The 15,543-nt window shown below is 38.4% G+C and overlaps 1 protein-coding gene across 3 annotated transcripts; it reads right to left on the bottom strand.

Annotated features, from left to right (window-relative positions):
• Positions 1–2,950: 2,950 nt before the first annotated feature.
• On the bottom strand, positions 2,951–14,627 carry tmem87b (transmembrane protein 87B). 3 transcript variants are annotated; one of them, XM_084948075.1, is made up of 19 exons: positions 14,443–14,625; positions 13,526–13,586; positions 13,343–13,434; positions 12,494–12,628; positions 12,362–12,400; positions 12,100–12,271; positions 11,146–11,207; positions 10,601–10,784; positions 10,409–10,508; positions 10,204–10,297; positions 9,889–9,960; positions 7,883–7,991; positions 7,716–7,774; positions 7,503–7,606; positions 7,344–7,417; positions 7,159–7,229; positions 5,134–5,186; positions 5,015–5,045; positions 2,951–4,725 (listed from the first exon to the last, which is right to left on the bottom strand). In XM_084948075.1, the coding sequence occupies exons 1-19, from the start codon at positions 14,590–14,592 to the stop codon at positions 4,684–4,686; spliced, it is 1,704 nt and encodes a 567-aa protein (XP_084804201.1). In that variant the 5' UTR covers positions 14,593–14,625; the 3' UTR covers positions 2,951–4,683. The 3 variants fall into 3 exon arrangements, with proteins under 3 accessions (XP_084804201.1, XP_084804199.1, XP_084804200.1); XM_084948073.1 differs by lacking the exon at positions 9,889–9,960 and adding an exon at positions 9,543–9,614 and having other exon boundaries at positions 14,443–14,624; XM_084948074.1 differs by lacking the exons at positions 2,951–4,725; positions 5,015–5,045; positions 5,134–5,186; positions 7,344–7,417; positions 9,889–9,960 and adding an exon at positions 9,543–9,614 and having other exon boundaries at positions 14,443–14,627.
• Positions 14,628–15,543: the final 916 nt, after the last annotated feature.

Genomic DNA, 15,543 nt, shown 5'->3' with positions numbered 1-15,543 from the left:
GAGCAGAGTGCTTTTAAATGGCCTTGCAAATGTGCTTGTTTTCATTCAACAACCATTGTGGGGGGATTTTAATCACTGAAAGGCAAACCCATACATAGCTGAAAAATGAAGCTTGGATGGCTATAAAACGCTTTCTGAATGAAGAGATGAAAGATTCGAGAAGAAGAATGTGTGTTCAATAACATAACCCCTGGAGCAGAAGTTCACAGGCAGTACACGTCATACAAGTATTTCCAACATGTCTTAGAAACAAAGGAAGTCTCATAGTGTTTTTATTTGACTTTAGTAGAAGCAACAGCAACTGTCACATCTTCAAAATGCATCTCAGTGTGTCTATTTGATAAAGGAAAAGCAAAACAAAAAAGATTAATGCTTACCACATGTGTTCTCTTAACTTCTCCTGTCCTCCTCTTATGTCTGCATCCAGGGGGTTTACATCGCAATAAAAGGGGCCAAAAAGAGCTAGGCTACATGCTTCGAGGCAGGAGTGGATAGTGAGACTCAAAACACATGCCTCAATGATACGCACTGCTCTGAAAATGACAATGCGCCTTAATAGCTGGCGTAATTTCCTTTGGTAATGTACCAGGAGCTCTTACATTGCAGCCTTTGTTTCAGTGTGGAGCTCAGGCTGTTTGATGTTTATACGTTTCATCCATTCTCCGGCAGAGGGATATTGCCAGAGACAGCTGGAGAGCACTGAGCTACAAGCCATTTTCAGGAGAGTAATATCAAAAATGTACAGAAGGGGACGGTCCCCGGGGCAGACAGAATGGAGAGTTCATTCATAGTCATAGAAAAAAAAAGTTGACTTTAGTTCTCTTTGGTTCTTCCTCCCATCACCCCTAACTAGTCACAGCAGATGGCAGACACTCCCTGAGCCTCGTTCTGCTGCAGGTTTCTTCCTGATAAAAGGACGTTTTTCCTTCTCACTGTCACCAAAGCACTTGGGTCATCTGATTGTTAGGGTTTTCTCTGCATTACTGGAGGGTCTTTAACTTAAAATACAAAGTGCCTTGAAGCAACTGTTGCTGTGAATTGGCACTATATAAACAAAATTAATTGAACTGGTACTCGCAATGACCACTTTACTAGCAGTCATCTCTGTAAATGATGGATGGCTTAATGGACATTAAACATTAAATGTTAATAGTGGATCAGTCCATAGAGGTGTTTTGCTCTAGTTTTTTTTTTTTTTTTAACAGGTTAGCTGAAATGTCACTTGTGTCACCTGCACCATCTTTCATTTGGGGAGTAAATCTATAACTTACAATCACGGTAAAAAGAAAATATACCCTCTTTCAATTCTAAGGTTTTACGTATGAGGGTATAATGAAAATAAACTGGTCCTTAGCAGGTACATTCTCAGATGAACAACCTCAGATGAACTACAGAAAAATATGACACTTTCATTATTTATTTAACAAGAAATAAACTGGAACACAGATCTGTGTATGAAAAACTAAACAAAGTCTTACTGTTCCAATATGAATTAAGAAGGTAAGAAAGAACCAGGTGCTGGAAATCAACTAGACTCGATTAACTGATCATCAGCAAGTGTGAGCACCTCCATTAAAATGTCAGTTTTGGCAGTTTGCAGGTCTGGAGCATTCAGGCGTTTGTTAACGTGATGCCAAGGATGAAAGACATCACCTAGATCTTAAACAAACAATTGTAGGTGCCCGTCAATCACGGAAGGGTTATAAGGCGATTTCCAAACAAAGCCTTTCATTATACAGTGAGAAACATCACTCACAAGTAGAACACATTCAGCTGTGCCAAGACAGCAGCCAAACTTCACAGGAGAGGTCATCCCAGGATATTTACCCTAAGTTCAGACTGTGCACCGATCAGAGACATTTGAGAAACTCCAAGCCCTGAGCTACATCTCAGATTCTACAGTCCTCAGTTAGCATGCTAAATCTTTAATTTCATGACAGTACAATTAGAAAAAGACTGAACAAAATATATAAATTTTGCAAGAGTTAACAGGAGAAAGTCTCTTCTTTCTAAATGGAACATGTCAACAGACTTAAGGTTTGCAAAGTCGTATCAAAAACAGCTTATCAGGACAAACATTTCATACCAATTGTTATGCACTGTGGGGAAGGAGTGATGATTTTTTAAGCCACAGGACCAGGGCACCTTGCAGTCATTGACTCGACTATGAACTCACTTGTATACCAGAGTATTCTGGAGCCTTTCTGTCCGACAGCTAAAACACAGCTCTAACTAGGTTGCGCAACAGCACAATGATTCCAAGCACAGAAGCAAATTCATAAGCAATGTTGTAAAAAAGAATGAAACTTCAAGTTATTGTTGCTAAAGTGGTTCTACAAGCTACTGAATCATGGGTTATAGTTTTGGTTTTTTTTATACACACTGCTTCTACATTTTATCTTAATTTTTGCTAAATCAACAGTGACAGAGTATTTCATGTTTTGTAGTTCATCTGATGGTGTATTTAAAATGTATTTATATTTCAGACCATTTTAACTACATGAAACCTTACAACTGAAAAAGTGTGCACTTTCTATGTCTGTCTGTATGTGTATGTGCAAACTGAAGATCCCTGTGCTTTTTCTGACTTGAACACAGAGAACAGTGTTAAAATAATTCAGACAGAAAACATAACAGGGTTATAGAAGTGATGTAATGCTGACAGTGACAGTTATTTTGGCTGTTCCCTTGCACCTGGGCTGTTAATATGATGAGGACATGCTCTATTTGTCTCTGGTTTTACTCGCTGGAGTTGAGGTGCATGTTGTTTGAAACCCAAACAATCTACCAAAGAAGCAGCAGCACCTACAACAGACTTATCGCTTTCCTTTTTAAGACCTGTTAAAAGAGAAATTTATCTATTTAAACACATACTCACTGTTCCTCTTTAATAACACTTTCAAAACAGCCTAGAAAAAACATTTTATATGATGCAACAAATTCACAGAAATTGTAAAATTGAATCCTTTAATTGCCAAACACTGAAAGTCATAGATCAGAAAACAATATCCCAAATTTAAATCTGATTTGATCCAAGTGTACGTACTTCTTGGAAAGTAAGTGAAAAGAAAACCCCTGGTTGGAAGAGTTCAAGCTCAGTTATACTTAATACCCATTAAAAGAAAAAAAAGAAAAAAAAAGCGAGGCATATTATCCAGACATCTCCCCACCTGTGGAATTATGAAATAACAGGAATAAGCCAAAAGCCATCTGTACAAATAATCAAAGGTCCACTGCAGGTGTCTGCAGGTTTATATAACCGAAGGCTCGCTTGCCCTCATAAGCACAATTATTCCAGGTTTACAGACAATACAAAAGGGACAAAAAAGGAACTGTGACAATATAAATCCAATGAGGTGGTCAGTGTGTGCATAATTCAGCTGCTGTGTTATAATGGGGATGGCCTAGAAAGACAAAAATACAAATCCTGCTGTTACATCTACTCGACACAGCACGCACACACTAAGACGACAGTGCTCCAACTTCAAAATGACGCTGCCAAAATCAGGTCAGGCATTTTCAAAAAATATATAGTACATCAATATATTAAGACTGAAACATAAAAGAACACAAATGTTATTAAGGTGTCTGTGAAGCCAATAAGATGATTTTATCGGCAAAGAAGGCAAACGTTAAGATAGTGCAAGATCCAAATAATCCAAACAAAAAAAAAGGGGGAAAAAATGGAAGCACACATTGTAAACATGAAGGATTTCAGGACAAACACTTTAACAACATATAAGTCCACTTGAAACACAAATAAATAATGAAATCACTTAGTTCCATAGAAGCATACACGCCGCATACTGCTTCCCATTCAAAAGATAGAACCTGCCCACCCACACCTGTACAGTAGAATCAAAATATGACACTAAACCCTAATTTCCCACTATTGTCATAACTCACAACTAACTCAAATTATTCAAAGGACTTGCTTGTGCGTCATCTCTCACACTCATTCGTAAGGACTTCGTATGTCTGCTAGTTTCAGTTTAAGACATCAACAGTTTTCACACATACTGTTCTCAATTAATGGAAGCTACTAGGGCCTCATACAAGAACCACATGTAGGCACGGTATTGATCTTAAAAAGTGCATTTGAACAAATTTATTTAATCTTTATCTTTAACTTTAAATAATCCACTTACCCAATATATTTTCTTGCTTCTGGCTTATAATAGCTCACGTATTTCCTTCTCAGTTAATTGTTGAAAAAAGCTTTGTGTCTTTTCTTTAAAATATAATTATCTGACTTCTTAAATGTCACTAATAATACACTAGATGTTCTCAGGAAGACTTAACATATATTTGCGTGTATGTTAATGTATGAGGCCCATTGGTAAAACAAATGTGTTTAAACATAGCAAAAATAAATACAGCTCTGGAGGAAAAACATGAAACTGTTCTCTTTGGAAAAAGTGATTATATGAGGGAAATGGTGAGCCGGGTGTTCAGTCAAAAAACGTAGGTTTTCCTCTGGTAGAGTCTTTAAGAAGCTGACAGGAATCAGCAAAGGTCCCCCTAAAACTGTGGCTTGCACCACCTTGTGAGGTAGCGGCCATTCAGGAGGATCCCCTGAAAATGGCACTCCACCACCATCCAAACGTTGTAAAACCCTGTTACACAGTCAGGTACAGCTGCAGTTTTCCTTCCTCGTCAGCAGATGGTTGGAAACACTGTGCCTCATTCCAGCTTTGACATTTCATACTTGGTTGTCATGATTTCCTGAGAAACAATAGGCACTCGATATAAACTAGACATTTTCAGACAGTAATCCCCTGAAAAAAAACATGCTTTTGTACATTATCATTTTGCTGAGCCTCACCTTTCTTACCAACCGCTGCTATGCCTGTCAAGCACCTCATTCAACTATATTTCTCCAAATTCATAGCACATTTCAAACAGTGGGCCCTTTATTTCAACTACATGGTCTATATATCTGGACTAACACATCTCTGGTTAAAAAAAAAAAAAAAAGTAAATCATCTTTTGTACAAATCCATGCTGTTCATACCTCATCTGAGTCGAGCAGGATCGGTAGAGCTCTGTTGTGATATAAAAGGATAAAAAGAACCTCTTAGAACACACACTGTGAGTGAAAAAACCTTTGAAAAGGTTTCATTGGATACTTACACATCAGTTAGAGAGGTAGGAATATTATCCTCGACCCATTTCAAGTCTTCATCCTGCACAAAGTTAAACAAAGTAAATGTAAAGTGAATCTGACGCTTCTGACCTGCAAGAAAGTAACTGTTTTTGGTCAGTTTCGCCTGTTTAGCATATCAGCCAGCTCCCATCTAAACCACTTTAACTCACCAACCCGGATCCCTCCACTATCAGACCACAGGGAAATAAAGGGGTTCTTTAGACTCTCAGGTTAAATGGGTGACAAGTAAAGGGAGCCCAGTAAGCTGTATAAATTAAATCCCCCTTACAGAAACAACCCAAACAGTGGAGACCAATTCATCAAGCTGAACCTCATCTCATAAATGCCATATCAATGTATGACCAAAATCACTATGGTATTTTGATCAGACAGTATATGTACGGCCACTGATGATATCAATGCAATATTTTCATAAGGCAGCTGTTAAAGCTGACCTTTTAAAGCAAAAACAAAAGCCTAAAAAAGCACCAAATTATCACCAAAAAGACAAAAATATCAAATGAAAAGCATTGCCAACCAAACAAGCCAGCCTTATGGCTCAAATATAGTCACATTTTAAATAAACATGAAAGAAAATTTAGGGGAAAAAAATGACACCAAATGAAACTACAAGATATTGAGCATGTCATTAACCAAAATTAGTTCTGGGACAGGTGGGACATTTAGGGCTGTGCTATTTTTATGTCTGAAATCATGAATGTAAACTGGTTTTCTACTGCTAAATTCACATATGTTTATTTCCTAAGATTCTGAACAGTTGTTTCTTTATAACATGTATACAGATGTTTTTTTCTTGTATTCTTACATGCATATATCTTGGATTTTTTTCCTTTTATATTTTATACCTTTACATTTAGATTTACCAATTTACAGTGTTACAGTACAATTTTATAACCTTCAAATTCCTATTAAGATCTGACTTAAAATATTTGACAGTGTCACCCTGCCCATTGTGTTGTATGGTAGTGACATATGAGGTCCATTCAGTCATTAGAGCTGATCCCACTGATCTGAGGGATGAAGACCCAACAGAATCTCTACATGCAGACTTCTGCAGCAACATTTTACAGCCTGTTGATTTTGGCAGATACTGATAATTAACAAACTTAAATCCAGCCCGCAAGACACCCTCACTTCAAAACCAGGAGATGAGACCAGGATAGAGTTGCTGAAATCAACTACTCTCTAAGACACCCTAATTAGTTTCACAGAAACGCTGCTGTCCAAACACCAGTCAGAGTAAACCAAGTTATAACACATTGCAAAGAACTTATCTGAAATATTGGAAAGAAGAAACTAAAAGCTGAAGCAGATTAGAGCACTATCTGGCCTAAAACAGAGATTATGAATTGGCAAAATATCTGTTGACTGTCAGTGATAGAAAGCAGAGACAGATCAGTGACCACAAACTGGCAACAGAAACAGGACGACACAAAAAGTCATGGCAACCAAAAGAAAACAGAACATGTGATCCCTGACAGGTGAGGCTGAAGCCGAGATTAACTTCCTGCAAATGTTTCAATAAGGTAAGGAACACCGATTTTACCTAGTTCAGTTCTATAAATTCCAAATGTCATTAAATTAAACAATATCTTAAAATTACAACTCTCCTAGGAGACTGAGGATAAAAACGTCCCACAAAGAGTGGATGACCTGGACACACACATATACATAACGTACGCTAATTTATTGAGAATACTCAGTGATTTTGTGTCATTTTATTCCTCTTTCTATTTTTGTTTCTTTAGTTTATTAAAAAATTGGATTTTAATGCTCTGGGAGTATTGTTTTAAGATACTATGGCGCCAATAACAAAGCACTTTTAAATGGAGATGAATTGAAATGAAATACTGCCCTCTGCAGGCCCTCTGCAAGTGTGACATTTGGTCAGCTGCATTTCCTCAGAGGTAGGTATTCTTATTAAATGTGCTTAAAGTTGAATGAAACATAGTTATTTAACCAATTACCAAAAACTTGTCTGTGTTACTTACTGGGTTTGTTTCTGCAGGCTTCACTGTACCATTTGTCTCATTTTTAGTCGCTCTCAACTTTATACCATCAGCTGCCAATAAGAAAAGAAAAAAAATACTAAGGAGAAAACATTTTTAAAAAGTAAACATAGACTGAGATTTGCAGTTTTCTGGTTACAAGTAATGCCCTCATGATCTAACTGTACCAAGGTTTGTAGATGCGATAAACTCCTCAATCTCCTCATCATCAGAGTCATCTATGAGAGGTGTGAAAGCGTACCTGTGGATATTGAAATTAAAAGTTTTAAATGCATGCCCAGTTTAGTTTATGTTGATGAATTTAAGTGTCTTAATAAATTACTTGCCTTTGGTTGTTTGCAGACGGTCTCCATAAGAACATTATGACGAGCAGAATGACAGAGAACAGGAACCTCCAGAAAGCATCTTCTACCCACAACTCAATCCAATCCTTCAGACAAAAAACAGGCTCGGTTTCCAATAAAATGTCAACATTAAACATTCATTTAAAAAAAAAAAAAAAAATGCTATTGTTGCTCAGTAATCCAAACCACACTCACAGACTGGCATTCTACTAATCGCAATTTTTTTGCCGTCCAACCCATGAAAATGATGGAAGCTGAGGGTGTAGAGGGCAAGGTGTGAAACGCTTTGGCATGTCGATGAAAATACAAATAACTGGAAATCATCCACGCTGGTGCAGTGAAAATGTAGCTGCAGGACTTACCAATGACAGCAAATATTAATGTGTTTGTAAAGTGCCTGTAGAGTGACAGCTTGACGGGGTTTCTCCTCAGTTTCAGAGTCTTGATGGTTTGTGCCAAGCTGACAAAAATGTTAGTGGCAGTCAAGGTAAACACATGGCAGCCATTACACAGAAACTGTACAAATACACCCCGCATTAGATAATATTGATTACATGCTGCAATCACATGCAGTTCCGCCAGTGGAGTACACCTGGATGCTAATATGACGTAAGCACAGGAAAGGTTGTGATAAAGTGTGAGATTTTGCCTCTGCTTAAAAAAGCCTATTAATCGTCATTGTTGTAAAATGCATTTTGCAAAGATCTTTAAGCACAAAGACGTGGAAGAGGATGTTAACAGTTTTAATGTGCCTGGATTTTAGCAGCCAATTTACAAAGAGTTAAAGAGTCAAGTTGTTTATTTATTTATGAAGGTGTCTAATGTTTTGACAGATCTGCAATTTTGGTGGGGTTTTTCTCTTTCCCCATTTACAGTTTATCAGTTGTTTCACATAAAAACAAAAATGTAACGCCATACTATACCATTAATTTTCCAAAAACCTTTATAGACCCATATCAAAATATTCCCTCTAACTCATAACTCCCGTTCATTGAGAAATTTGTATTTCTTGGCTGCAATGTTTGAGCAGTGGGTATATATGTTCCACTCAATAACAATGTTCAGGGTGACAGGGTGGGACTCTAAAACTCGTTCAGCCCCAACAAAACAACACAAAACTTTAATACACTTTAATTCAAAATCATTACAAATAGCTGATCTATATCACCTGTTTAAATACTGCAAGACATATATGCATGCTACTGCTGACCATGTAACATATCCGATAACCACCAAAGGAGAGAAAACATGCCACAGGTTATGTCATGGATGTTTTTTAGGATCTGTGAGCTGCCCTGGAAAAGATCAAGTGTGCAATGTAGCACCGATGCCGTGTCTTCTGATAGAGGCAATCCTAAACTAACTTCTTTCTCTGACTGCTTTGTTCTCACTAAAGCTTAAATTATGGTCCAGCAGTGGTAACATGTTGACAGTCTGCTGGTAGTCCGTGGTCAGCCTGTCTAATTGAAGCGAGTGTCTCTTGTCAACAAAGGCAGTGCACAAAGGACACTCCACGACTGGTCTGTGGGCTACTCTTGTCTTTACAAAGAGCACTCAAGGAGTTATGACAAATGATTTTATCCAGATTTTATCCCCCACACTAGTTGCACCCATGCTGATATAATCTTTAAACAGCACAATCTGGAAAGTCTGGTGGACGGGCATGCAAAAATCAATCATTTCTACCAATGTAGACTGAGACTGTTGAAAAATGTAAATAATACAAACTGTCATTAATTATGCAAGGAAAGCAGCAGTAAAGATTTAGAAGAAGTTAAATCATCAACCAGAAAACAATGCATTGCTACAAATTTCACCACAGAATGAATGATTAAAGCAGGGCTGTTTCAACTGAGACCCAAGATGTCTTTGTGTGAAGCTGTATTTCAGCTGCTAATGATCTGGTGAAGGAACAGGACAGAGGGAGACCACAATTTCCTGATCTAATATTGGTTCATGTGTAGGAAGTGAGGAGCAGAGGAGAACCACACGAGGAAAGGCTGTAGGTGCACAAAAGGATATCCACCAGCATAAAGAAGAGTCAAGCAGAGCCAGGGGAATGTTGGCCAGCAGAGCCAAGTCAGAGTCTTTTGCCTAGAAGGGATAACAGAGCAGGAGCAGAGGACACAAGGAAGAGGAGAAAGATGTGAAGGGGGGGGGGGGGGAAATCACAGATAGGAAAGCAGCACTGCAACTGAAACATAAAACCATCCACCCAAGTGCAAAGGGGAAAATAAATAATCCAACCAACAAGCCAAGAACATTCAAAATCACTCAAATACACCAACAAACGTGTCCATTTTCTTATGTTGGGACACTCCAGTTGCTATTGATATTTGTGCTGGTGAGGAATACACTGGAAGGATATGAACCAGATGGCGCAGGAGTCAAACATAGCCAGAACAATTGCTGTGATGAGAGCGCGGCCATTGTCTCGACCCTTGATATTTGGTGCGCAACAAGAAAATACAGAAATTGTGACGACAAGTTTACTTCATTAAAAAATACAGCATGAGAGCAAATTACAATGTTAACTGTACGAGTTCAGCTCATATCTTTGGTAAAATAAACTATTTAAATGTAGGACTTTAAACCTTTTAAATTTCTAATTGCTAAATGTTATTATTGGCATTTGCAAAGGCTATTCTGACTTAAATCAAAGTAATCAAAGATCACAACTCACCCCTGTAATCCTCAGGACACCCTCAATGCTAGCAAAGGCCAAGTAGAGGATGCCAAGCCCAACTACTCTGTGCATCACTGTCCCCAATCGAGGTCTAAAAGAAAAACAACCCCCCCAAAAATGGTGTTTTTTTCCCCATTTTATTTAACTTAAGGAGGGGTTTCAATTATTCTACAAGTTGCTGTGTGTATAGATTTTAACATACTTCACGATGCCATAGCCAAGGCTGACGATAATGACGAGTAAACGAGCCAGAGTCCTCTTGAGGGCAGAGACCAACTCAGCAAAGATCAGCAAACCTGGAGCTAAAGTAAAGTAAATATGTTGAAAAAAAATACAACTTACTGTCTGACATGAGAGAAGAAGAGAACCCTTGTGACCGTCTATAAACACTCACAGGCGGAGCCAACAGTATTGGTGTTTTCGTATTCGGCGCAGAAGACGGCCTTCTCCACCATGCCGAGGAATATGACCCCTGCTATCCAAAACTGGATCCTTAGGAGATCTTTCCAATAGCAGGCCGCCCAGAGAAACCATAACAGGGCGTACAGGATGTACACGACGCACATCACCATGTAGAACTGCAAACAGACACTCAGGGATTAGCCTTTAAAGCCTGTCAGTTTTAGGTCACTTCAGGATTGTAAATCTTAAAAACAAATGATTTAAAATCACATTTAATGAAATGGTTGTAGGAGTTTAACAGCTAAAGCTGCATGTTTTCTTGCAGTTTACCTAAACTGTCATCTTAATATAAGACTACATCTAATAACTGAGTATATAATGAGTTAATTTAAAACACACACAAACACAAAAGAGTGTTATCATTCTACTGGAGACAGCAAATAATTAAGGGAACATATTATTAATGGGAGTAAAGTCAGCAAGTGGCCAATAAATCACATAAATTGCAATCACTTATTTCTAAAGTCATCTACTTACAATCATGAGAGGCCATTCTGTGACAGAAATGTAGCCGTGGCTGCCCTTCATTACCACATTAACTGCAAAAACAAAATCCAGACATTAGACTAATGATGCAAGACACTTTTCCCAAGCATATTAAACAGACAAAAGGCAAGTTTTCATTATGATCTAAATTCTGATTGCACAATGTAGCGGCTCAGTCTTCAGCCTGGTTGCTTTAAAGCTTCACTTTCCCTGTGCACTTATGTCTGCCAATGGGAATAAAATTTCCCAGGAAAATTACGTCAGTGCAGCCAAAACAGGACAAGCGCCTTCGTCTCACTCTGTGACTATCGGCAGTTTTCTCCAGGTAGCACAAATGACACAAAGAAAAACAAGAAGAGAGACTGTAGAAACTCTAGCAAACAAAACAAAGAGCCCTGCTGCATGAAAAAGGAAAAAAAGACGGAGCGCGATAGAAAGTAAAACTAAAACACATATGAACCTCTCAATAGAAAAGGCTCCAGGATATGAGATCAAAATCCGGCATTCACCTGGGATTACGTCAACTGCCACTTTAAGAATTTGTTTGTGGTTGCTGCAGATCCTGAAATCTGACACTTCAGTGTCGGCTAAAAAGCTCTGCGTGTATGAGATAGGAGGGCGACTGAATTAATGCAGTTTAAAAAAGCAAAGGTAAAAAAAATGTAAATGCTTTTTACTATAAAGCTGCATTCACTCAGTCTCACACACATTCATACAAGCACTATATTCTGTACCTAAGCACTTTCTAAAATTCACACACTCACACTCCAATGGATGTATCGGGGGCAACTCGGCCTTCACTGTCTTGCCCAAAGGTACTATGACATGTAGGCTTGAGCAGCCAGAGAATTGGTCCACCGGCCCTCTGACAGGTAGATGACCCACCCTACCCGAGCTGCCCACAATTACAAGCTGCTCATATTTAGTAGTTTTAAAAAGTCTCACCTGTTAAACTCCAGTTGGCTTCTGGTTTACTAGACTCAATCTTAACGACTAGCAGGTAAGGGCCATCCTTCCAAGTGGTGGCTATGACGTGGTCTCTGATTTTCACACTGTTGTTCTTCGTAGCACTGCTGGTGTCATACTCCTCGGCAATCCATTTTATGTCATTTTTATCCTGCAGGATTAAAGGAATCCAGCATTTATTACTTATGAAAACATATGTAATAATTAACCTTAAAATCAAAGATCATTTGCGGGTTCTTACTTCAAACACAGAGGACACATGTGGATCTGCCTTTGCTTTCTGAAAAGAAACACAGTTGCAGGATGTTGAAGAATTAAAAACAACAACATTGTTAAGAATACGGCTGTGGTGACACCAACATAGCAAACCCACTTTGAGCATCGGCAAGGAGCGCAGCCCATTGCTACATACAATGGGACCGTGTTTGTGTTCGATGTGCTCCCCTGGTACCATTGGGTTTGGATCCAGAGTCTTCACAGGAATCAGGCCTGGCCTCTTATACATCTCCTACAGACAAAGACGGTCACAATTCACCAATCAGAAACAAGCAAGGCACCAGACAGACCAGTGCACCACTCAAATAACGGTGGGGATTTAATCACTTTCATGCATCCTGAAGCTGTCCCATCCCTAAACTGTTCTGGGACACTGTTCACAGTACACTGGGGGAGATTCTGTGCCACAATATTGAATTTACATGCCTGACTTTCTACCTGGGGAAAAACGGATTTAAAATTACCCAAATTTTATAGAGATTTACTAAAAAAAAAAGCTTATGGGGGCAAATTAGACTATAACAATGCATTGGCTTTGCAAAGAATCTCTCATTATGGGGCCATGGATGGCTATAAGTAAAGATCTGGAGTGTACAGAATTGACCGACAGTTTAAGAAACTATAGTTAATTCATACAGTGCTTTACACAGAGCGCTATACAACAATTAAAATATAACTAATATCAACAGAGAAACATGTTTATACAGATTAAAGACAGCCCATACCCCCATTTTTGGGGGGTTTTGTTTAGTGTACTTTGTTTTCTGTACCACATGGAATTTTTTAAGTAAATATTTAGTGCTGCGTGTCTTGAAAATTTGAAGGAGTCCCCTTTTATTCCGCATGTATACAAATACGTTTTTAAAAAAAGATAATTAAAATAAAGTTAAAAAAAGAAACTATCAACTCAACGCAGATGGTATGACAGGAAGCATTTTTTGCTTACTTCAATATTGTTGTATTCGTTGTGACAGGGGTAGTATTTCAAAAGCCAGTGAATAGTGACGTTCACCTCCTCAGGACAGTCAAATGGCCAGACTGAAACATGAAGACGTGATGACGTAACACAAAAAAAGGAAGCACTTTGGGTAACAGGTTATGAGTAATTGTTTTTAAAATCATGACTTACCTTTTAGTTCAACATCAGTGTCTTTATACATTGATTTCCTTAACAGCAATGCTCTTGAGGTCTACGGAGTAATACATTTATTTATTATTATTTTTCATACTGATCAATTTAGTTAGGCAAACTAACTGATCATTGGTACTCTTTTGATCTCTCGGATCCAAACAAGCTGGACTCTGTGTCTTTGTAAAGTGGAAAAAGAACCAAAAACTTATATTATAATATAAAAAAATATTATTAATATAAGAAATATTAACCATAAGTGTGTTTTTCTAGCTGTCTGACCTGTCACCTGTTCAGAATGAACCTGCAAATGCAGGTTTTACTGCTACTGGAAAGAGGATAACAAAGTGGAAACTGAAACGTCTTAGCATGTAAATTATTGATTACTGAGCTATACACGTCTCTGTGGGCTAACTGTAGGAGCTGTGCCTTATCATTAATAAACAAAAAGAGGGAGTGAACTGTACAAGCACCTGACTGAAGATCGACTTTAAGAATGTTTTTATGATATGTTACAATGTGTGACATAACCTGAACACACACAACCTAAACTCGCAGGTTTTAGTCCAGAGACAGTGGCAGACAAAAAGAAAATAAGCTTTTGGGATTTTCACTTTAGTCTGTTAAACTATAACCAGTCAGCTAGTTGACTGCTACCCTTGAAGTACCTAATTATTATTAACCGTTCTTGGCATGGCTAACGGCTAATTATACGAAACATTTCTCTGCTCTTTCGTTTATCACGGTTTATAAAGACTGGCTAAGAAAGGCTAAAGAGATACCATTAGTGTGAGTTACAAGCTTGTCACCACATTCACAGCTGTCAGCGAGTTACCATAACAAGGATAATGTAGCTAACGCTAGCTAAGGGTGCTGCAGTTATCCAGAGTATTCAGCGTTTTTAGGAAGATACTCACATTAACAACAGTTATTGTCCAAAGCCCTGACTCTGGCGCTGCAACAGCTCCATTGATAATGTTGAGTATAATTACAGAAAACACCATCCACGGACAGTTAAGTCCTCTAGTCGGACAGCTCCACGTCCTCATCCCGACTGCAGCAGCCATATTCGTTACGTGTAGATTTCGCCACTTGCGCCGTGAACTCAACTGCTCAGAGGATGGGAGGGGCCCAAGAGGTCTGCGACGTTTGTTACCTGTGCGTCGCCTGCTGTCCCAGCGTCATTACCGCTATCCTGCTGGCACCCAGAATAAATGTTTTTGATATTTAATTTTTTTTAGATAATTTGAGCACTGTGCACATCATATGTGCGTCGCTTTATTTGTTTTGTACCTAGTGTATCAGGTCTTGTTTGTTCACAGAATATTGTGATGTTTTCGAATGATATTGTCACAGGTCCGTGATACAGGAATCACCTTTCCATGGCAGACGGAGACAGCCTTTTGTATTCAGTTTAAGAGAGTTCTCGTTGTCTAGAGGGTTTTACTCTTCTCCTTATCAAAGATATCAAGGTCATTTTCACTTTGATGGATTCTCTAATATTGAAGAATCTGTCTATTGAACTCGCTTTAACTAGGAATGAGTACATTAGGTTGTCTGAGTCATGCTGTGAACACAAATATGCTAAAGGAAGATTTGGATCCAGAGTGTTTACAGTTTTATTGATACTTTCAGAAATGAGACCCTCTCTCTGGTTTGTGTGCTCTAATTTTTTGTTTTGTTTTTGAAACCAAGTTGTTGTTTTCTGTGTGATATAATCAGAGGACCACCTGTTTCGTGGTTGTGGGTAGCACTGTCCTGTTTTCATGTGTCATACTTAATAAAGAAAAAAGAAAAAAAAATCAACCCAGTTTCAGCATGGTTGAAACGGAATTGCAAAAGACAGTTTTAGCAATAGAATCATAATAGCTGCAAAAATATGGACATAATATGTGGAAGCTGCAATTCCCATCATTTTGAAAATAAAATACATGCACTCTGTTAATCCAACAACCACATACGATAGAAAGCCCAGGATATCATCTTCATTGTACAACAGGACTCATACAGATTGCATA

The sequence above is a fragment of the Perissodus microlepis genome, chromosome 13 (assembly GCF_051167445.1).
Source record: "Perissodus microlepis isolate ML-2025 ecotype Zambia chromosome 13, ASM5116744v1, whole genome shotgun sequence".
In the NCBI taxonomy this organism is placed as follows: domain Eukaryota; kingdom Metazoa; phylum Chordata; class Actinopteri; order Cichliformes; family Cichlidae; genus Perissodus; species Perissodus microlepis.
Note: the sequence above shows the minus strand (reverse complement) of the source record. Positions and strands in the feature narration are given on the sequence as shown.

Coding starts and splice junctions, on each gene's coding strand:
- tmem87b (XM_084948075.1), bottom strand. CDS start 14,592: ATGGCTGCTGCAGTCGGGATGAGGACGTGGAGCTGTCCGACTAGAGGA. Junction 7,607..7,715: donor GATTAGTAGAATGCCAGTCT/GTGAGTGTGGTT, acceptor TTTTGTCTGAAG/GATTGGATTGAGTTGTGGGT. Junction 7,230..7,343: donor TATCGCATCTACAAACCTTG/GTACAGTTAGAT, acceptor TCTTATTGGCAG/CTGATGGTATAAAGTTGAGA.